At 41.0% G+C, this 24996-nt stretch overlaps 1 protein-coding gene across 1 annotated transcript in view; it reads left to right on the forward strand.

The window, feature by feature from the left end:
- Window positions 1-247: 247 nt before the first annotated feature.
- Window positions 248-24996, forward strand: part of pde4d (phosphodiesterase 4D, cAMP-specific) — a 146566-nt gene continuing 121817 nt past the window's right edge. Inside the window, exon 1 of the mRNA XM_041936303.1 lies at window positions 248-438. Coding sequence (XP_041792237.1) covers window positions 248-438 — 191 coding nt within the window. The remainder of the gene's footprint in view (window positions 439-24996) is intronic.

A 24996-nucleotide genomic window follows, 5' to 3' on the forward strand; every position in this document is an offset into this window, starting at 1 on the left:
TGAAAAATGTGAAGAAGTAACAGTTCTTATGGTGTGTCATAGATGGCTACTGAAGTTAGCATGCTAACCAGCTAGCCCTGGTCCATCCTGTCTCGCAATACCTGTGAGAAATTCTGTGAGAAATTTGCTTGCTTTCTATCTGGTCTATCTTTTCCTTGAATACACTGAATTCACCCACCTTTCTTACCTCCTCATCCAGGTGTCTGATGATTCATGCGACTCCCCAGAGCCGGGGCCAGTCACCTGCATGGAGCCCTTCCTGGTGCGGAGGCTGTCTTGCCGGACGGTCCAGTTGCCTCCTTTGGCCTTTAGACAGGCAGAACAGTACTACTGTGATCGCAAGCCGGAGTCAGACACAGTCACAGTTCCACCACGGCCCACAACACTGCCACTACGGACCCCACCACTCATCGCCATCACCTCCGCTGACGCTAGCAGGTAGGATGATGTGGATGCTCATGTGTCTTTTCACCGACAAAGTGTCTTTCAGTAGAATGGTCATTAGAGTCGGGCTGGATAGAGTGTAGTGGTTTGTGGATCAATACAGAACCTGTTTGAAGTGACTGAGGACATGTCACTCGCTAAGTGCCTGACACTGCTTAGAGGTTGAAATGCATTTTAGAAACATTTAGTGGTTTAAAGGACGACAGATTATGTGTGGTTTACATGCTTACAGTCTCCTTGTAGCTAAATTCTTCCATAAAAGAAACATTTTCTGATGGAGTGAAGGTTGCTGAGTGGTTTGACGCGGTTTCTTAGTTATCCGTGTTTTTTTTTAGTTTGAAAAAGTTTAATTTACCCAGAATTTGCAGCAAATTACTCACTTACTCACTTAAGATAGTCAGTAACTAGACAGCTTTGTACAATGGAGGAATTTAGATGTCTATATGAAGTCTGACTATTACTTAGGTCTAAACCAGAGTTAAAGTCTATCCCTGTGACACCAGCCCTATATGTTGTCTGAACAAATACAATAAGCAAACACGGCTCGCATTACAAGCTGGAGCAGCTGGAGCTCAGAACACAGAGGGGGTTCACGATGTTGGTGGTTCAATATGTCTTTAAAATAAAATTCAAATGAATGTTAAGTTAAAAAGAAGGTTGTTACTCAACAGCCAGCTCTCATTTTGCCTGCGCCTGAGGGTACTTCATGTAACAACAAATACAGCCTTTAATACAGTATATGTTTCCAGCTGCCATGTGATCATAACTTTCCTTAAAAAACTGAAAAAGAAATACATAGACGACAGGATGCCCGTGGTGATGGATCACCTATCCCACACAATGTCTGGGGCTCTGCAAATTGTGTTTCATCTGTAGTGAAATTAACAGAAACCAATGGCTGCCTGAAAGGTAAAAAATGAGTTGGCAGTAATACAATATATGCCTGAATAATATGCAAGCCACTGGTATTTAAAGTATCCAAGACTGGCCACATGCTCAAAGGAGTATGACTCATGAAATAACTGGGCCTAATAGATTTATTTTTGTCACCACTGTCACTTACTAATCTTAAAACAGGGAATGTAATTCACCATTTGAGACAAGATAAAAGCAACCTCTCACAGAAAATTACTGTTAAGATTTGCCCCTTTTTGGTGTGGTTTTGATGAATCTACAGCACAGTCCTCTTATACATGTCAGTTATTTACTTTCAACTATAATCATCCACGTTTTTGTGTGACATTTTGTGTAACATATGCAGTCTGTCGACCTGAAAATCTCAGTTTCAGAGGTTGTAACAAATATGAGGTTTTCTGAGCTGTGCGACACAGAGTACAAACATATGTATGAGAAATGTTCAGCATTCCTTTTAGTGTGCGCTCACTGTCTCTCGCGCTTCGGAAAACATGACCATACAGCTACTGAGAGAAGAATCACATCCTCTCCGGAGAATGTATCAGAGTGGTTTAGATGAAATGAGGCTTGGCAGAGACAGACACCAAGTCTCCAACCAGACTGATTCTGAGGGCGGACAGAAAACAAACATAACAGAATGCATTCTTTATTAAAGACAGTTGTTGAGTGGGGACGTCATAGTTTAACTTAGTGAACAGTCCAGAAATATATCACGCACAGCTGGAAATGGCATATAAATTCAGTGGTCAAACCTATCTGTCAGTGGCAAATCCCCGTTGTCCTGGGTTAGTATTGTACATGGAATCAGATGGCAGAGTTAACTTGTCACTCAAAGCAAAAGTGATGCACCGTTGACTTGTCTTTGATCCTGATAGCATGCTTCAAAGGGCTCTGCATCTCACTCGCCAGCATCGTGCTACCTGCACACCACTGTTGAATGCCTCATTATGTGCCACATGAGAAAGGAAATGCATCAGCTTACTCTTTTTTCAGTCTTGTCCTTCACTCCCTCTCTATTTGCCAAGGATGATGAGACCTGCAGTGTCTCAGAGTGCATAAACAATAGAGAAATGAGTAGTGAGGTGCAGCTTATTAATAAGGCCTAAGCTTGTTAAAATGGCTTTAATTAGAGAGTGTTGCTAGTAGACAAGAAGAAAGTGTTATTGACTTGGAGACATCTTTATTAGGAAATGTCTCTTTGTTCTAAATTACATTTTCAGGCAGGAGGAGCGATTTCGTGGCATCTCTGATGCACAGCAGTGCTGAGATAGTTTCCTCTGCTCTCTGCTTAGATATCAAGAACATGTTGATTAGAGCAATGCGGTATATTTTTGTCTATAGCTTGGTGCGTCAGACATCCACATTGTTCACAACATTGTCGACTGTATCACCAACAGAAACCGTCACCCATATTGAAGACGCATACTCAATAATGAATAATTTACTCGCAGTCGTTGTGACAGTGTCTAAAAATGTCAGGTATTTGATGTGGAGGCAGCCCATCCTCTCTGAATAATTGTCAGGCAACTTTCATGTGAAGTTCAGAAAATGGCAAACTTTTCCCAAGTGTGTTCGACTGACCACTCTTTAAAAATCACGTCACGTTGGCTGGATAAGGTTTGGGTAATTTGAAAGGAGGTTCTGTGATTTTTTTTGAAGGAAGACAAACGCAGGACAAGCCTGTCAGCGTCTCCTCCACTTCAGACGGTTGCATCGACTGTTTTCAATTATGTCATTGCCTTTTCTTGCCTTCTCTTTTTCTTGGAGGAGGACTTCAGAAGCGTATGTTTTTTTGTTGTTCTCTTGCTTTTCCAAAGTATTGCCTGCAACACCAAAAAAAAAGGAAAAAAAAAAACACAATCTGATGGAAAATCAAAGTATTCTGTAATATAGTATATGCTTGATACTTTGATTGTATAACTGTTCTGATTTGTTGTGATTCCGCCCTTTCTGACAGCAAATGCTGGCCTATTAAAGCATCAGTCACGTTCCACCATGTTAGAACCACATCAAGCAAATGTGACTTTCTTCAAAACAGAACAAACTAAGTATGAGCAATTTAAGAAAAAGGGAGAAAAATGGGTGATGGGGAGAATTTTAACAAAGGCCATACATCTTAACTTTGCTTCAAGCTTGATTCATCTATAATTCAGCACAGCGGTGAGAAGGAAATATACAGTTCTGAAGCATTGAGGATGGAAGACGTGCCACGCTAAATACCCCGACTGACTGCAACTTTTGAGTGAATTTAGTGTCATTAACTTTGCATGCTGCTAAATGAGGCTGCCTACACTATTAATGCATAGAGGTAGAACAAAGCAGTACACTACATTTCCATTAGATGCTCTCATAAAGTGAATACAAAACAATGATTCAGTCCATTAAACAATACCAGTATACCAGTGCTCGTCTTTGCCTTTCCTCACTGACCAGTGAACACTCAACATCTACCTTGAATATGACAGCTTTTGTTTAATCTATATCAAGGGTAGAGATTTTTAAATTATTAATAGCCCTCAGTGCCTCAAAATACATAAGTATACATTGATTGTGCTGGTAGATTCAAGTCCCAAGAGAGACTGATTTGCAAAATAATGTAACAGTGCTAAATAGTGGATGAAATTTTGTTCTGTTTACATACACATGAAAGCACATTAATGTCTTTTATGTACAACGACTGTAACTTTATAAATGTGTCACAGACAAGGCTCACAGATGAGCACAACTCATTAACACTGAAACGCTAACGGACAGAAGTTCATTATGTTTTGTGATGGAAGTGTTACAGAATATAAATGTATACTGAATGCTGCACCAATAATCAACAATAATATTGGATGTTGGCTCAATGCTGGATCAAATCAGTACATTGATTTCCTAAACACTAAAATGTGATTTTTTTTCTTTACACACACACACACACACACACACACACACACACACACACACACACACACACACACACACACACACAGAGTACATACAGATAATAGATTCAGATTTATTAGTATTGATAGTATTAGATAGTATTGGTAGATATTTATGATCTGGTACCAGTGCTTTTTTTTCTTTTTAATTAAAAATCTGTACAGCTCATTGTGTGAAACTGATTGGGTCCATTCTACGTGTAAGGTAACATAAGGCTGCAAATATACATTAAATCTTTTAAAAATAGTGTTGGGACTAAGAAACTACTTGCTGTGAAACGATCAGGTCTAGGTGACAACCAGCTCTCTTAAATAACATCAGTATTGGCACAAATACCAATCAGGTGGAATCACTAATTACCGACTGTGATACAAGTCTTTTTCTCATTATCCAACAGTCTTATCTAACAGTCTAATTCAGCAGAAGCATAAAGGAAAACAAACAGGAGGTTAAAATTAAGGTAGCATATAAATTAAACTGAGGATAAAATATATCAGAATATATTAAGGATACAGTATAATGTTAATGCAACTGAGAGAACATGTTATATTTACTACTGGCAGATATATATACAACAGATATTTGTTTACGTACTTACTAAATCCAAGTGACATTTATGCAAGGTGTGCAAACGTAAAAAGTTGCACATCCAGTATATTGTTTGTTGAAGATGACTCTCACTGTGTACTGTGTTACAGTATTTCCCTTGACACAGTTTAGGAACAAAGCAATGGACAATAAATTAAATGAATATACAAATGAGGTTTCAGGGAGTACGGAAGACTTGAGTAGGTAAAGGGGGACTTAGTCCACACACGAGCTGTTTTGCATGCATGTGCTGCTATTGTCTTTGCTCTGCGCGCTGTCTCGCCAGCATTACACCACCACTTCTACTTTAAGTCACCGTGTTTCGGACAAGATTGCATTCCTGCCATTAAAGCAGGAGATTGCGTTCCCCACACTGCTGCAAGAGAGGGGGAGAGGGGAGTGCGGGGAGAGGGAGGAAAGAGAGCGGTCTTCCCTGAAAGCAGCCTATCCCTGGAAATGATGACAAACAGCACAGTGGAGGAGAGACTGAACAAGGTGGCTGCATGTTTGCACTCCTCTGTACCCTGTAGAAATCACAGGCACAGACACACATCCTGTTTAATTAATTACACTGAAGGTGAGCTTTTTTTTTCACCTGCAGTGTGTTTTATTGCCTGCTGTTAAAAGTAAGTTCCTAATTTGGGCCAGTGTTATAGAATAACACTACAAAAACTGATATCTTTGTGATGAACTTAAATCTCATCTGGATCATAAAACTGGTTCAGTTTTTGTTATATGATTTGGCCACCTGGCCCTCTCTGCCCACTCCCACCTCCTGCTTTTCACTCATGGAGGCTTTCAGGGGAGGTGCTTTGGGTGGTTCCCTCATGTTTAATGTATTATCCTGTTCTCTATATCCCGTCGACGCTTGTTCCTGCAGGGGACTTGAAAGGGGAAGAACAATGTTGTCATGTCTGGACGGTTTTACGCATGCCGCACGTTAAGTGAACTACAGCCGCGGGGGTTTGCAGAAGTTTGCATGATTTTGTGGAAAGAGCATCCGCCCGTGTGCACCGTCCTGTACTGAACTACACATCTCGCCGCTGCAACACAAGCACCTTGCTGAAATGGGCGTGTACGGAGGAAGCGGGGAGCACTTGGAAGACAGAGGCAATTGAGAGTTTCTCCTCGTAGCCTCACTCAGCGACACTTCCCCGCTTCCAAACCGCACTCATCGAGGTTTTTCCTCGTGATGCGTAAATGGATTCATTTTTGGCTCTGTCCAATGTGTTTCTGCAGGGCAGTGAGGACAAAGTTGACAACTCATTGCGTGAGCTCCAAAAAAACAAATTGGACGTGAAGCCCCCAGAGTAACTGAAAAGTTGTCTCAATTACTGGAAGGGTTGTAATTTACGCTCCTGGACCCTTTTCTTTTATTTCTAAAAACACCTTAACTAGCAGTGTTGTCAAGCCACCCTCCTCCTATCACCTTCCCTCGGGCCATTCCATCTGAATGCTCCCAAAGTGTTCATTTATCTAAAAAAAACAAACAAAGAAAAACAAATAAAACCAACTTGACGAGGAGGATGGACCCTGCCTGCGGCAAAGTGGGGACCTTGGTCACCGGCGGCGGAACCAGCGTGAGTGCGAAGGCGCCCAAACATCTGTGGAGGCAGCAGAACCAGGCTGCGCTCTCTCCGCTCCACCACGCGCTGGTAGTGCGCAAGAACGACCGCGTGAGACAAAGAGGCTTCTCGGACACCGAGCGATACCTCAACCCGAGGAACATGGACCGGACTTACGCAGTGGACACGGGGCACCGACCCGGGCTGAAGAAATCCAGGATGTCGTGGCCGTCGTCGTTTCAAGGTCTTCGACGGTAAGGGCAGCAGGGAAACTGCTTTTCTTCCTCTTGTGTCTCTTTCTGATTCCCCTCGATGGAGATGGGCGTTGTGTGTCCGACTGACGCGCGAGAGCGGATAAGTGTTGTGGCTCGCATTTGGTCCCAACTTTGAGGACGTTTACACCACATTTTCTTTCGGCTCAGCCTGCGCTCGACCTCTATTTTCCGTCACTTTCTGTGCCACGCTGTCGAGAGCATTTTGCCACCAACACTACTGTCGCGGCAAAGAAAGGATGGATAAAGTATATGCTTGTTCAGTCGATGGCGAAATGGTAACAAAAACAGAAACAAGTAGACTCAAAATGATGGAGAAGAGCATTGCGGTCATGCCTCTTTTCACACTTAAACCCCTTCCAATCCCGCAACTTACATGTGTAATGTTTTTAGAATAACGGAGCTGACCGGATAGGTGGCTGTTTAATTTAGGTCAGAGAGATGTGTGAGCCTCTAAATGATGTCGATAAAGGCAATAAAATGAGGAAAGTCAAAAGGGGTAATTGAGTGGTGGCTATAAACACAGTTATCACAGGCTTTAATGTATCTTTGTGTTCGTTAGGCTGTATTTGGCACACTGGGCAGGCAGGGATGTACTTAGTAGTTTAGAGCGAGAAAAGAGACAGATGGAAATGAAAGGTAGGCGTTGACCAAAGGCAGGTCACAGGAAACACTCTGCCCTGAGCACAACTCATACAGGCAGCCTCTTGTATCTTTAAGATAGTGTTTATCTTCAGGGATTCCGGATCACTGGATCGCCTAATGTTCATGTTTGTACGTGAAATGACTCTCTGGTCTCTGTGAGGGGAAGGAGATACAGTAGGAGGGCTTTACATCACCACTGATACATGGTGACCACATTCTCTTGAGATGACACTCACAATAATCTGAGTCACTGCACATGACAACACGGATAGTATTACTGCATGTATGATGAGCGGCTCTGTAGATGCTGCCTGCACCGCAAGTATTTAACCGGAGCAGCTACTGTAAAATGACGGCAGTGATGTTTGCAGTAACAGCAGTTTCGGTGAAGCCTGCCTGTGTGCAGACAGACAGACACAAAAGCAGCTCTGCACTCAGACAGCCCGGGTGTGTGGGGAAATGTTTCTGCTCTAATTACTCACTTGTTCTGGGAATGAGGGAGGAAAAAAAGAGCAACTGAAATGAAATCTGAGAAGGTCACCACAGCTCCCTGGCTTAAGTGACTGTGGCGGAGCTAAGTTTCTCCCAAACAGATCGCTCTTTTTCTTTCTTTCTTCCTTTATATATATGTAAATATATATATTAAAAAAATGTTGAGACATGAGTGATGCTTGCCTGCAGGTCCAGTCAGCAGTCAACTATAGGAAGCGTACTGGCTTGTCTGGCCGACAGACAGAATGGTCCCTGTCACAGTGGCAGAACAGTCACATGGAGGAGAAGTCAGAGAGAGAGAGGGAGGGAGGGAGGGAGCGATGAGAGCACAGATGGAAGTGACATTGCGAAGTGGTGTGCTGGCCTGAAACACCCATGTGATGTTAAAACGTTGGCACGACTTGTACGCTATCCCAACAGTGAAATTTAGCAGGGGATATTCATGCAGTGCAGCTGCATGGGAGATCATTCAAGCACATTTCACATCTGCTTCAGGAGGGTAATTACATGTAGATTAACCCAAACAAATCAAATTTTAGACAGAAGGCTAATTAGGGAACAGGAACACCAGGCTAAATCAAAATTTGCCCCTTGCACGCCACAGCCCAGCATGACCATTATTCGCTGGTCAATAAGGTCGTTTGATCGGTTGTGTTTTTTTTTTATCTGCATCCGTTAGGTTGCACGTCTTCTGTCAATATGTCTCACAAAGGCCTTCATCTGGTGTGGATGTCATTAAGTGAGCTCATCCTTCGTTGGAGATAGGTATCATAATATACAATCGTATCATGATCCATTGTTCATAATAACAGTGAGGATGATTATGTGATGTGAACATGTTGCAATCAGAACTGTAGCTATTGAATTAAAGCAAAACAGCTGCGGTTCAAGTTATTTCTTTTCATTCTGTGTAAGTTGACTGAAACCCAAAAATAACACATTGGTCCAAAAAAAGAGACACTTAAAATTATGTTTAAAATTCATAATCTATTGTTTCATGAAAACAACATTGCTTGGCATATTGCCTTATTGATTGTATTGTCCAAATACCAGTGAGTTTGCCCTCCTGCCATTTATTGGATTGCTTTCCAAGGCCTTTCAACAGCTTTTGAGAACATGCAGCTAAGCTTTGAGAAGACAGCTAACTCCTCCTCCTTGCTTTAAAGCTTTTTAGTGTATATAGTTGAGCTTTTTGGATACTCTTTAGCCTACACAGAGGTGGTGCATGATGTAGGGCTGCTTGATTATGGCTAAAATCATATCACGATTATTTTTGGTCAATATTGAGATCATGATTATTTAACTCGATTACGCATTGATTTTGTAACATCATGCATCTGTTGAACTTGAATTTAAAAAAATGTGTCTTTTTAACAGTGGATTTTGGCATGCATCTAACTTGTACAGCTGGGCTTCACTGTGTCCTTATATGCGGTTCTATCTGCATGATATGTCTGAGTTTTCTCTAACTCATTCAGTACTGAACGTGCTTGACGACCAGAGACACACTGTCAGCTCTGGGCATGTCACGCATACACAGTCATCACTGTAGAGGGCCGATACATGCGCTTCAAGGTGCCATATGCATAAGCTCTCTTCTAACTTCTTAGCACAAGATTTTGGGACTAGTGTGGAACGACCATCCCTGCCTGCTATCCCAGCACAAGTTCACTGTGTATGAGTGAGCGTGCACCTGCATGTGATATCTTCCTGTCTAACAGCTGAATTTGTTTTACCTTTCTTGTTGACCAAAGGATGTCTGTCTGTCACCCTGGCTCGAGCTGAACTGAACGTGCCGCCGCCTGGTTGAGAGGGAGTTTGGGCTTTTAGGGAGGGCTGAAAGTACACCGCTGTAAAGGAAAGGGGCGCTGGATTTATAATGCAAGACAAAACGACATCATCATTGCAAAATGGAATGCGGCACAATGATCGTTTTATCTTGATCAGTGTTTTTCATAAACATTGGAAGCCAAAATCCTAATTGAAAATTAGATTCAGTTAATGGCTCAGCCCTAGCGTGATGCATGTGTTGTTTAGATTCATGTCATGCGCTGTATTGGCTTTTCCAATTAACAAGGCAGCAGCAGGTCACATATCGTCAAATGAAAAACTCTGCAATCAAGTTGTTTAAGTCACATGAACAAGACATATTTCCTGACTATAACAGACAGACATAAGCGTCTGAGGAAATGTCCCTGTGGACAACTAATAAGAAGAGCCAGCTACTTGCTCAACACATACAGTTAATACCAATCTTACATATAGAGAGAGACAGCAAATCTTTCCCTCAGATGACTGTGGATGTTGTTGTGTGTGTTCAAGCGACTTGTTTGGTGCAAGGTCCAGCAGCCCCGAGGTAAAACACATCAGCCGAATGTGTCACAATCTAGGCTGAGGCTGGACGCTGCTCAAGGCCTGTGCGAGACCTCAGAAAGAATCTGGAGCATCCTTTGATGAGGAGATGGCATTTCTCCCATTTCTCTTCCACTGTTTGTCTGTCCATGCCATGGGGATGTTGGGGGGGGGGGGGGGGGGGGGGGGGGGGGGGGGGCTCCTTTATTTGTGGAGATGTCAGTGAAGAGGAGCATCGTGATTTCTCTTCTCTCTATCAAATCGCAATCAAGATATGGTGATTCAGTGGGTGGAAAAGGAAATGTCAAAACAAAAAAGGGTGAAACATCTAAGGAGTGAAGGGATAGAACGTGCTCCATCTGGACATTTTGTCCCTTCAGCGGCAGCAGATTGGAAAACGTACTCCCTGCCCTCTCACTCTACGCTGTATTTAACGGTCGTTGATTTTTCTCCAACCAGTCCTCTCCTCCTACTGTGACTGTCAGTGCCAGAGTGAGGTTTTTAGCCAGTATAAAGCATAACCCCCTGGCTATGTCATTAGATCCCAGGGGTGTTGGTGAGTGAGGCAGGAACTGCTATTGGGTACGTGGCTATATATAACCCCAGTCACGGCCATAATCATACTGCTTAGGCTGCTACAGGACTAGCAGAATACACATCTAGTGTATAGCTGTACTCCAGGCGTGCGAAACATGTCCAGAACGTGCTAATGATCATGCTGCAGACATGGTGCTAAACTTTACATTAGCAGAGATCAGCATCAAACATCATGTAGCTTGTGTAATGAAATGGGGTCATGAGATAATTTTGGTAATTTTTGACCCTAAGTTTTTCTAATGTTAGCTTGACAGTATGAAAGGCAGGCAAGGCTAATAATTATGTGAATGCCAGCCCCTTGTCTGGGTCTTATTGACCTGTTCATTCAGGCAGAAAAGGAAGGTGTGTGTATGTTCTTCAGATGGGGCCTGTGACTGACCTGGGGTTTGAAAGATGAGCGTGTGCATTAGGAAATTACTGATGCAGACACATTGAGGCGGGTAGTCAATTTTATTCTGTCAAATATGGAGTAAAGCCACAGCTTTTATGGAGAAAGCCAAAAGCTTCTCAATATAGAAATATCATGGCACTGTAAATATAAATACTGAGGTGTTTAAAACTGTAATTCATCCAGGAACTTTATTATATTATAGTACAGCTATAGTGTGACAGTGGTCATACAACATATGCATGCATAGAAGTGGGTGGAAAATGGTTATATTCCATTCATTGAGAGGGTGGACTATAACCAAAAACACTAATGGAAACCATATAAATCCTTGCCACTCGAAAGCTACCCAGAATCCATTAGCAAGTGTATCGTATTAACAGTCACCACTGTAGTTAGTCTGCCTGTCAGCGTCGTCTGTAATACACTTATGAAGTGACATTCTTCATCAGTAATTCAGTGCAAAGTTAGCTAAACTCCATCTAAAACACCAGGGTACACTCCTCAAGAACACAGACCTCAACACACATCTGTTGTTTTGTGTTAATTTTTTTGTGTGAAATCGGGAATGAAGCCTTTCCCGATTTCACATTGCTGCCTTACATGAGGATTTGGGATTATGAAAGGCTTCTGGAGAACCTTTAACGTATTAACATATTTCTAAAGGACATCTTGCAGAAATGTGAAGGGCAGTACAGTCTCTGAAGGCAATTATTTTTACCTTAACAAATTCTAATGCCATTTCCTATTGGGAACTTATAATCATTGTGTGTGTCAAGGAGAGAATCGAAGTCTAAGAGTAGTGGCTCTCAAGAGGATGTTTTAGTTTTTTGTTGAGCCAAAATAGGTTGGTACATGGTGTGATGATGCAAGCATCCTATGTGTTGACACATTGTGCATGCGGTACAGCCTGTACTGTATGGCAGAGCTCTGCACATTTGCGAGCTGGCACATTTAGAAATATAAATGCAGTGACAGTTTAACAGCCTCTGCTGCACTTTTGTGAAGCATGAAGTGACAGAACAAATCTTTTCTATTGATTGCCATCAATTTTAGTGTCACAACAAAGAAAGTGGTAGCAGGAATGGCTTTCTTGTTCCCAGGTCAGACAGTTCTCTGTGATCATTACATAATCCAGCTACTTCCAATCAAAACTGCATAAAAAGGAAAAAAAAACGCAATTTTGTAGCATAGTGGAATATATATATATATATATATATACACACACACACACACACACACTTTGAAATCAAAGTTCACAACTTGGAAAATTGTTCAGTGCACACATCTGTTGTTGTACAGCACATCAGTTAGAGTGAGAAGTGAGATCCTACTTAGGGAACATATCGTCCAATGTGAAAACTGGACAGTGTCCAGCAGGAACCACAGGCCAGTGCGTGTGACTGCCGGTAGGAAAACCTTACGGCTTCATAAAAGAGAGGAGCTGTGCTGAAATGGTGATATCTTAAATAGAAACAGAGCTCAAACAGCGTACGTGAAGTGGAGAGGACTGGTCATCTAATTTTTTACCAGCAGGAATGCTCATTTATTTTTCCTATCTCCCCCTGGTTCCCTTTTCCTAGCTGGTCACCTACTAAGCTAATAAAATGCATGAAAACCATTTTTGAAGGACGGCCTTGTAACAGGCACCAAGCCAAAGCCTCTCTAGACTGCCTGCTGGATGCAGGGTGATTCCCTGAGCTCTTGGCTGGCTGTGCTGTACTGATCACATTACGCTCCTCACAGGGTGATAAAGACTCTAGCTGGGCTAGCGACCGGTCTGGTCGATGGTCTGCGTTGCTGATAGCTTTGAGAGGGACCGTACAGACGTACAGCATGAATTATTAATCATTTCTGTCACAATATCTGTATGAAACGGGTGGAGAGAACTATGAAAACAGAAGTTACTTGTCAGCATTTATTACACTTTAAAAGGAACATGGTCTTGATATGCTAAAACTCCACTACTTGCATCATGTTTCATAGCCATCAAACTTACATTGTTGTAACTCCATACTTGCTTCCAGAAACTTCATTAAATATTTGTGCCACTTGAAAGCTGACTGCAACACAGTCTATGCCACTAATTACTAGCTCTGTAGTTAATGTTTTTTTGTGTTGTCAAATCAATTAGAAAATAGTTGGCAACAAATTTCACCATTGATTAGTTGGGTCTACGTTTCGATGCATGGCGTGTACTATAGCAGCGTCTCCTAAGGTGGGGGTGATAAGCCATCCAATGCTGTGGCGTGTGTGGTTCACTTGATGAATTACAGGAAATGGCACCGTCTGCTTTGTCTGTGGGGAATAAAAGGCAAAGGCAGGGACCAATGATACAGAGGAGCAAGGCATGATTACAGGTTCTAGTTTTAAAACAAAGGTAATACAGACATGCCGTTTTTGTGTGTTTTCTCTCCGTTTTGGGCTCCTGGTATAGCTATTTTAAAGCTAATGCTTGATAATAATACTATTTTATTATTATGTATATAATCTTTTTACTGCTCGCTATTTTGATATTTTATTATGTATAGTTTGTTCTTTATAGTCTTATTTCAGAATTTTTCACTTATTTCACTGTGTGTAATGCTGCTGCTGCACTGCAATTTCCCAGCTTGGGATAAATAAAGTCTATCTGTCTGTCTATCTGTCTATCTGTCTATCTATCTATCTATCTATCTATCTATCTATCTATCTATCTATCTATCTATCTATCTATCGCCCCTGATAAAACTTGATTCATCACAAAACGAGGTAAAACAGACAGAAGGTATTTCTGACAAGCAATATGCTTGTTTTTTGAAGTGCTGGAAATAATAAAATGTAGCTTTTTTCTTTCTATCTGATTAATAATCAGTTAATCAAAGTAATGATCAATAGATTCATCTATTATCAAAATAGTAGCTAGATGCATCCCTAATAAGTCTGTATTTGGAGGAAGGATGGTGTGGATGGATTGGTCAAACAAATACAGGACTTATTCCAGGCGAGCGCTCTTCGAATCTTCCTATATGACAGAATGATGAAGGTCCACAATGTACCAGCTTGTCACTGGTACTCGCCAATGGTGATATATTGTTTTGGAAGTCTTTTGCAATTGATCTATTCAGTTTTTTAGGAATGAGGATGTTGGGTGGTCAGATTCTTTCTGGAAGCGGGTACTTGTGGATGGCTTATCAGTGGGTGTGGTGAGGAGTAAGATTGAAAAAACTTATGTAGACCTCTAATGTGCACAACTCACATCCAATGATGTCACAATGAAAGCACATGATCTCACCCAGTGCTTTTGGTAGAACAGTTAGGCTGCAACAGATAGAAGGGCGGCAGCTATTGGAAGCGAAAAGGAATGAGCTTCTAAGGGTGTGAAAATGTCTGCAATTGTGGATAGTAAAAAAAAACTGACTGCACGTTGCAAGGCTCCCTAAACATGATCAGTGTTCTTATACTGCATTTTAATGAAGGGAGCTGTTGTGGGAACTGTCAGTCATACTAGGCCTCAATACTCTATGCATGTTTCTCAGATTCCTTCCCTTAAGATTTTGATTATTGGGTTTTTTCCCCCTTTGCTATTTGTCTTTCTTTCTCTGTCTATCAGTGCATTGTCTTGAGACATATAACATGTCCTTCTCCTGATTCACTGACGCAGGCTCATATTGACATACCGTTACGACACCATTTTCATCTCTTTATTAAATCTTTCCTTTTCTCTTTTTCTGTTTCTGTCTTGCTCCCGCACATGCTGTTTACATGTATTGATTTCCCTTTCCTCTTTCAGTGTCTTGGTGCTGAATGATTTGCCTCTTAGGCCCACATGTCTGCTGCCGAATCTGTCAGCTCTCATCTGACGACCTGCCACACACATGCGTCTGAACCAGCCTGCTCTGGTCAAGAAACATGACAAAAACCCTGCAGCTGGTTGCATCTCCACCACTTCATTCTGCTCTAGCTGTCCATCACTGTTAAAGAAAGCTAAATAAATCCATGTCTTGAGTAATTTTCCATACATATTGCTATGAACTATTCCTACCTGCATTAAGTCTCTGAACCAAATTAATTTAAAGCTTTGAGGCTGCTTTCATCTTTTGTGTTTGGTTTGCTAGTACAATGAAAACAAAACAATGCTGGTGCATATAGGCAGCCACTCTCAGGTCAAAAGCTGAGACAGACCAATGATATATATCCTCCATTGCATGAAATGGCAGAGAGCAGAGGTGAAGGCAAGACGGACATAAATTAGGCAAGGTAAAGGGACCCAGATATTCTTCTTTGGAGTTGGTTGACCAAGCCAAAATCATAGGGCCAGTGAATATTTGACAGGTGCCCCGCCGGACTCAAACTGGGGATGTTGCAGTTTTATGCCTTAATCCTTGCTAACACATGATCTATAAAGGCCTGCAAGCAGTTTGAGACGAACGCAGGCTCAGATAGTGAAAGCACACATGGGTCTGTTTTTACTATGTTGGTGTTTGCAGACATGTTTTACACGTGTTTCTTGGCGCATATGGTTGAATCATAAAGAGGCTTCTTGGTCATAAATTTTAGACTGCATGCAGACCCTCACAGACATGGACAGATGAATGCATTTACATTAGCGACCCCATGCTGCCAAACGGCTGCAGGAAATATAAACGTGACTATACTGAGACACATAGTTTGGTTTGGATTGTGTTTAAGTTTTTATACCCTTTTGCGGTTTACAGATGAATGCAGCTTTAGTGTTATGATAGCCATAAAGTAAAAGAAATCAAATTTGGTAATTAAGTGAAAACGGTTGAACTTGAAGGTGATTATGGTGACACACCATTAACAAATTGCTGAATGCCAAAGCTTGCCAGCAGTTATGCCACAACTTTTGTGGTGTACAGTATAACTTACTTGCAGAAACACAAGGTCATCTGTAATTTGCATTTTTGTTTCCTTGAGACAGATTGAAAAAAAAAGAGCCCATCTGAAAACACACATGAATTATTCATGGTTCATCAGTTCTGTTGTAGACTTACTGCGCTCAGAATGAAATCTCACATGCCTCATATTATCTAGTTATTAACCTGAAATGGCCATTTGTCTTATTTCTGTTGATATGAGTCATAAAGAAATCAGAAATGCCCTATGGTTACACAAAAGAAAAGTTTGCGTATTTACCTGTTTTTTCCCTAAATTGATGATTTCATTTTCTGATTTCCCACATAGGCTTTAAAGGTTGAGAGCAGAAATGATCTGTTCATCTCTATAGTCAGTACAGTCATTGTTTTGCCAAATCATGGCTAAATATACTGTGTCTATTTGTGGCTCGCATGGGGAGCTGCTGCTGCCTGTCACAAACATACAAAATAGAACAACTGTAAACAACCTGCCATGCTGGCTACAAAGGAAAGCAGTTAGCATATTTTGGCAAAAGTGAGTGTTAAGAATATACTGAGCATAGTGATGGACAGTTATAGATTAGACTGGGTTGCATTAGTTGTTTGGGAAGTTTTTATGGACATTGTCATCCTTTTTCTGCTGTAATCCACTGAAACTAACATGAATTCAAGATGACCACGGCGAGCTCTCTATGAAGGATGCAGCTATCTTTTACTGCTAACTTACAAGCCTACAGGGTGTGGCTTGTAAGTTAGTTACTGAAAAGATTTTAGGTGGAGTAGCAGTTTAAGACCGTGACTCATGTGTTGATTTCAATAAATCATCCCAGGACAATTTGCTTATTAACAGGAGATGGATTTCGTAGCAGACCCGTGGAGAGGAATGGACAGGCAGGTCTTGATGGCTCCTATTACAGAGCCATTAGCAGAACTCTTCACATTGTCGACCAATTTCTGTAATTACATCATCGCGAGAGACCTTTCTGTTGTACACAAGTTTGGCCCACTAGGATCATGAAGCAGCTCAAACATTGCGCTTCCTGACAGGATTTTTACTAAACTATCTCTTGTTGATAAAGTCATTTACAGTTTGTCACTTTATGCACTCTTTGTCTTTGCAGAGCTTAGATTTAAGGGGCATTTTTGGAAATGAAAAAATTTGGTAAATCTTGACTGTTACCTGTATTTATTGAGGCAAACCTATTTCAAATACACTTTTTGTCAGTCGTTTTTCATATAGCATTCATTGCACAATGCATTTTTAGACCCAGCCTGTTGCCCGGCCTGGCCTGTATCACCACACATACGCCAAAATAGCATTAAATATATTCATACATACACTACACAACAGCTGAATAATGGCTATATTTCTGCGTACTGTCAAAAGTGTGATAATTTGTTTACTAATATGTTAAGTACGGTTAAATCGTCACAGGTAGCATGTAAGCTACACTAGCAAAAACAAAGTCATAATCCACCCAAAATCTGTCTTTTTAGTATCAAGAACATACTTGCTGTAGGCTTGAAGGGTGGCTCCTCCTTCACAGACAACAAGGCTGTGGTCCTCTTAAATGTATTCAGTTATGTTGAATTCCTACCATGACACAGTGGATAAAAGTGTTGAAATATTCATAAACATCTAAAACCACTCCACCTTCCAAGCCTACAGGGGGTTACTATTTTATATTAAAAAATGTTTTGGACAGTGTCCTCCGCCCCTAAAACATCTTTTTTCCTTTTTCCTACAGTTGAATGTTCATTACTCAAACCCGATAATGTAAGTTAGTTGTTAATGTATCCATTTATTTATATGGTTTCAAGCCCTCTTTGTCAGACACATTCAGAAGTCTTTGTCCTCCTCAGAATCTGTCATTAGTGAACAGTACACATGAAAAGCATTGCAGCACAGTGGCTCAGTTATGTTGGCTCGAAGTGTTGACTAGCTAAGTCTTGATTCTCTCTTCATCAGTTTTGCAGCTGTGCACTCTGCCTTTAATATTAAATCTAATGGTGCAACTGGTTAAAAATGCAACATGCTTCTCCTGGCTCAGTTGTGGCAAACTGACTGCCTGCCTGTGTTTCTGCTGCTGCCACAGTCTCCCTGCAATGTCCTACAGTTTATGTTCAGTGTAACGTTGGCCCTCTATATAAATACTCACATCCGTCTTAGTTATGACTTGAAACGTGGCTATGACATCCATTACATCCGTCTGATCCATACTGTGTTACTCCAAAGATAGATATCATATCATAAACATCAAAAAAGTCAGTGTCACTCCCACAGAAAATAGTGGCTAAAACCACGAAGTATGGACTCTAGCACCATTCACCATTCACCGATGGTGACACCTGACAGCACACATTCAGCATCTGCTCAGAGATGTACAAAAGACTTATCCCTACCCTGTCAATCTTAAAGACTGGGAATAAGAAGAATCTTGATGGAAAATCTGTAGAAACCAGTACATCCTGTGTGCCCCAATTAGAGATAATGTTGACAATGGCTTCCCTTTAACAGTTCCCTCCACACCTTGATTTGTACTGTACATTTGCCTTGCACAACCTTATGGCCAGTTGTACAATAAATTAGATTTATTAAGTATGAAATAGATCCATCCTGTTTTAGGTGAATCATAATCTGCTTGCATTTTCCCTGAATGCATTTTGCAGAAGGTCACCTTGCTCATTTGGGAAATAGTCTCCATGGCTACATTAGTTAGAGGGGTGCACTGATTTCATTAGTGATGAGATCTCACGAGGATGCTTTGAGGACAGTGAGCAGAGTGCAGGAAAAGGGAGTATAGGGAGATTATTTGTGGAAAGTAGGAGAAGATAGGGAAGTTCTTGTTTAAAGCAGTTTTCATCAGACTGTTTGTGTAGATGCTCACTTTTTGAAAATTTTAACATGCTTCTGTAAACTTTGAGACATGGTTTAGTGTGGTATCAGCTGTCTTCACCATTTCTCTCTCTTTTTAAAAATATGTGCCCTATTTGTGTCTGGTCTGCATTGGTTTTAATGGTTTTTCTGATGCAACCTTGGTAACCAAGGTTTTGATGGCAACCATGGTTTTGCCATCAAAGGGTTTCAGAATTATGGATTTTAATTTTTCTCCAACAGTAAGGCCACGAAGGAAAAAAAGTCAAACCTGTCCAAAGCAAAAAAAATGTGAAATTTAAAGTTACACTGTAGAGAGCACTAGTAGTGATGTGGGGCAAGGTTATGCAAGCCTGTGCATGCAGCACCTTCTCCTTCTCCTTCTGCTATATGTGTAGCAAATATCTCCACTGATCCACAGTTGGTGGCAGTAACGTGCAAAGAGGTGTAGTAATGCACCAACAAGGACTAGGACTGCAAGCTCATGTAAACATTGCCTCTATTAAGACCAGAACGGCCCCAGACTTGTTGAAAATATCTCCAGTCCCCATTATTTTGCATCTAGCTCACTCAAATGTAGCCATTTTTGTCATCAGCTCCGTCCTTTGCCTAAAACAACATAGCCTAGATGATTTCCACTGTCTCAATATTATTCTTAATCTTGTTGGACCCATAACCTCTTTTGTTCATTCACAGTGAAATTGTTCGGCAACAGATGAACTAAGACTTAACTGCCTTGTTAACTCATCATAAAACACATTTCATTCAGACGCAACAAATAAAATAAAGCTCACCAAAACCGTCTCTGTCAGTCTTTCCATTGTTCCAACAACGACCAACTCTGTTTTGGTCAAAATAAACCCTTAATTCACCGAGTTGGATGTAAAAATATTCTGGCTCTACAAGCTGTTTTTCCCCAGCTGCCTCTCTCTGCATTGCCGGCCTCCTTGTGCCGCTGGGTTAGCTCACTGAACGAGACTGTGTCGCTGAGGAATGGCTCTCACTTGTTAGAGGCAGACCATTAAGTTAGTAATAATAATAAGCATAAAATAACAAGAATCGTACAAAAAAAAAAAAAAACGCTGGTGATGGACTCAGTCAATTATATTTGTCCAATCGCCCAACCCTGCTAGAAAGAATGCAAATAAACTTTTGTTGGAATGGCAGCTACTTGATTGCAAAATATTTCAAGCTTGGCCATCTTCCCATGACAGCTGGTGAGAAATGCTGGTGTGTCACTGGAAATGAGGAGGCGGAGGACGTGACGTGACCAATGCGTCATGATGACGACACGACGCTTCTGAAGCATTATTGATAGTATTCTCCTTCCACATCAGGAACCCTGATAACAGACTCGGTTAGTCTTCAGCCTGATATTTGCCACACTTGACATCTGTCCAGATCCATATCAAGGAAAGTTCACCTGGCAGTGGGTTTTGTTCAAGCAAGAAGTCAAGAAACAGCTCACAGCCTCACCTTGTGAATACAGGAGCAGTGGAGGCCCTGCTATACTGCAATACTTTTTATCAGGCTATATATGCACACAGTCGGGCAGGGCTAAGGAAGATGTGGTAGTCTGTTACACACTATTTCTTCTAGATGCAGGAGTGATAAAAAAAATGCGATGTGTCCTACTTCCATCCCTTCCCTCAGGAATGCCCTACCTGCCTCTGTTCATCTACATCATTTAGCCGAAGATGACTCGAGGCTCAGCTGTAACATATCAGAAATTCACATTTCAAAGACTGCAGGGTTTAGGAATGTAAGAAAACAAGTTGGGAACTCCAAGTGTATCTTGACCATTTGTGACACATTTTTCCTACTGCTTGTGTAGGTAATGTGCTGTAAAGCCACACATGAAACTCGAGATTGATGGAATATTTATTCAGAAGTCAGTAGTTTTCAGGCTGTTTGCTATGGTTATGGATGCTGACAATGAATGCACCAAATAACAGTGCCACCACTTAAATCTACAAATAAATGGCCAGGGTAGTATGACTCCAAAAACGCCATAACAGTAAGTCACCCCTTTGGACAACATGCTTTTGCTTGTGGTCTTACGAGAGGTTAATAGAATTGCCATTCTTCATTGTATTTGCTCTCAAGCAGACTTCACAGCCAGCTCACACTCTGAAACCACGCCATCCCCATACAGTGTGTGCACCATCATCGCCATCTTAACCCATTTGTCTTCCCTTGTCTTGCTCCATTTATCATACACGCCCACTGTCAGGACTTGCACAAGCTACAAATGAACAGTGTTGAAGTTAAAGAGGAAGCCTTGGAGAGAGAGAGGAAATGTGTATGATTTAGATCTAGTACATTTAAATAGAGAAGACAGTTTTTACATAATCCCAGGACAACTTGACTATATTTGATATGTAATATGGTGCACGTACTACCCCCAGCAGCAGCTTTCAATGCTGCGCGTACCCACTGTGCACTGTAATTTGAAAGAGTGCCTTTAAAGTTATGAGCTGCACAGTACACAAATATGACATAGTGCGTGTGTGCCATAATAAGTGAGGTATGCCCCCTTGCATATTTCCCCTCAGTCAGTATGCAATGAGACTGCAGGTCTGTCCATCATATTGAATCATTGTTTGTCTTCTGGCCCTAAACCAGTCCCATCTCTGATGCTCTGTGTCACTGCGAACTGGGTCATTCTCCTGTACCAAAGGACTTTCTTACTGTGTCTACATACCATGTTGAAAACCACACTGCGAAGCTCCTCTTCGGTGTTTATATTGTGTGTAGGAACAAAAAGAATGATGATATTTTTCACAGAGAAATTGGTCTTTTCTTCCAGTTTGTTCTTACTGTTCTTAGTGTCCTCATCACATGATGAGAATTTTTCTTTTAAGTATTGTGAACACTTCAGAGAAGAGCTACATAAATGGATTTATCTTTTTATCTTTTTTTTAAAGAGTGCTCTCTGAAAATGTGTGTGCCATTTAACCAAGCGTACACAGACCTTTATGAGTCAGCTTGGCTGAATGTGACATATAGAGAAGAGGCTGATAACATCACAGAAGGGATTTTATTTCATTACATGCTGTTCAGAGTGTAAATCTTTTCAGTTCACCGCAGATGATGACTCTAGTCTCTACTCTTTATTTACTATGGACTCTAACTGCTTTTTTATTTATAGATTTATGTGTGGGCAGTCAGACAGTGATTCACCTATAAATCACAATTAAAAACATGGACTGTTCACCACCTTTATCACAATGAGTAGCAATGACCATGAGGAGAACACCTCTTATTTTCTACCTTTGACCGAGGAGATAAAACTTAGCCATGAAATACAAGTAGAGATGTCAGAAGTGTAGGCTGTAAATTGAGATAGAAGACATAACGCTGCTCAGCTTATTTTGCTGCAACGGGTACGTTGCCACTTTATATTGTGGAGAAATATGGTGTTATTACACTGCATGTTTGCTCAAATTAGTAGCTATGATAGCTACTAATTAGTAGTAAATGAGCCAGATGATAATCATACTATAAAATGCTTGTTTTGTGCTTTTTGTGTGTGTTTTTCTGCAAGCATAATTTTTACTGTTGCAAAAGTAAGTGGTATTGCGATCCAAATTATATGTTGACATGGGAGCAAAAATAATAAATAATATTATTAATAATAATAATAATAATAATATTTATGGTTGATTGCTGAAGTGGACGTTAGAGGCTGATGTGCACACAGTTTGATGATGACTGCGCCCAGCATGTTTGTTGTGCTGTGCCGTCCAGCTTTAATCATGACTTTGTGTTAGGATTAATGTGCATATTTTGTCATGATCATATATTCGTTGATCGTCCTTCTCTTGTTCAGAAATTGCAGTGGGCTGAGTGCTGTGCTTTTTCTGGACTTGCATGCAAAGAGTTATTGCAAGCCAACCCAGTCTGGCAACTCTGTTTCTTGCTCTGAAATGTCTTTAAGTGATTATAATGGTAGTGCATACCTCTTCTGTAGATCACACTCACTGTTTCCCTTGCTGATATTTACTGACTCTTTAATGCTTTTACTTTCTCACTGCGTGCCTGACTTCTCTTCCTCCACTGTTTCGCTCTCTCTTGCACTGTCTGGGTGTCTCACATCCTCCCCGTAGAGTAGTTGTGTATACAGTACATAATTTTCCCCCAGTATACTTATGTCTCTGCTCCCTGGTGGATTCTCTGGTGATGAATAGAGCTCCACAGATCTGAAAGAAGTCAAGATTTAAACTGCACCAAATACACAGTGGCTATAAACCACTGTCCCTAAGCTGCCACATAAACAAGATGCATTGAAGCCGAACTGAAGGCTAAGAATTTGTCTTCTGCGGCTGTATTGAATAGCAATGTGGGCCTGACTGAATGTGAAGAGTTTACTTCTTACTACGCATTTGGCATGAATGTGATGTTCAATATACTTGACACAGACTTTAAAGAAGTAGATTAAACCTTTTAGTGGTTTGGTCATTTTTTGTCTTCAAATGAATTTGCGTTGAGGTGGGTGGAGTTGGAGTTGCACAGCCGAGTTTGTGTTTATGTAAATCAGTTGATGCAGTGCAGTTTTGCCCACTTTATCTTGAAATTGTGTTTCCAAAAGCTTATTATATACCTCCTATTGTAAAACTAACTGCAAAGTGCTACTTTTGGAGCTTTTGTTATCAAAGGCATATACACAGACTTCACCTAAACCCCAAAAAAGCCTTTCATGCTCATCTTTGACTTTGATGTACATTCTTTCATCTTGTGCAGACATAAATCCACAAAATCTCTGTTTTTGCAGTTAAGAATCTAAACCCATTTAGATAAGCGATGAAACAATTAGTCAATCAACTGTAATGCCCAACACTCCATAGTTCCAGCTTCTGACTTGTGTTGGTCTTATGTTATGGTAAATTGAATCTGAATGGATTTTGGCTGTTGCAATTTGAAGACATCACCTTTGGGTCTGAGATATTGTGATCGACATTTTTCACCATTTTCTGTTAATATATAGACCAAGCAATTGATTCACTGTCAGGTGAATCAAATAATGAAAACAATCATTTGTTGCTGTTGGGTCTTAGATTAATGGGTGATGCTTTACAATAACGTCCTTCACAGCCGCCTGTACGATGTGCAGTATGCTTTTTTTGTTTTAGACTGAATCCTTTTCACGTCATTCAGCAGCAGGAGTGATACATGTGTCGGGTCTGCAGTCTCTAATTTGAGGAATGTTCTGTGGGTAATTAAGCATTGATCAACAGTGTGGGTATCTTAAGTAATTAAATCCTCTGAAACATCGCCAGTATCTAGTAAAGTACGACCTTTTGTGCTTACTTACATTTCAGTTTGAGCAGAGGAGGCAGGAGGAGTTTTTTTTTCCTTAAGGCAAAATATCGAACAAGCTTTTCTGTCATCTGTTCATCTCTATATCATTTAAACAGAATTAATATGGTGAACTGTCAGCAAACCTTGCCACTGATGTTCTCACACCTTATCTGCAGTAGTGATGTTATTTTGCGAATGTAAACATAATACGGTGCGGTGATTAACTGAATGCAAACTCTTTAATCGCTTTAGTAAGCAACAATAGTTGGAGTTGTGTTGTTGCTCTCTTTTTTTCCCAAAGTGGGAACACACAGAGAAGAAGCAGGCAATGCCATCCAATGTCAAAAATTGTTAAATTAAATTTGCTGAGTAAATGCTCTCAATACAAACACAGGCAGAAAGATTGTGTGTACAAGAATAAGAGTCTGCAGCCCAGTCTGTCGTGAGAGTGATTGTCAATTAGCTTTTCAACCTCTGGCAACAAGCCAAAAAGTCTGTTTCATTCAAAATTCATAAGTCACCATATTCCTCCAGCTCCATCCTCTCTACCCTGTAGACCCACCATCAAACTGCTTGGCTCCCGGGCTGCCCATTCCCTGGAGCAGCGTCACACTGGCCGGACTATGGGAGGTAACTCCTGAGTTGTTGGAGAATCATTAAGCTTGTCTATTAGATGCAAGAGGCATCTCTTGGGTTAATGTGTTTTGTCATATACCAAAGTATTGGGCAAATTGGAATTTTGACCAGCTGGTGGCGCTAGATCAAAAGGTAAGAA

This window comes from Chelmon rostratus, chromosome 5, assembly GCF_017976325.1.
Source record: "Chelmon rostratus isolate fCheRos1 chromosome 5, fCheRos1.pri, whole genome shotgun sequence".
Lineage (NCBI taxonomy): Eukaryota > Metazoa > Chordata > Actinopteri > Chaetodontiformes > Chaetodontidae > Chelmon > Chelmon rostratus.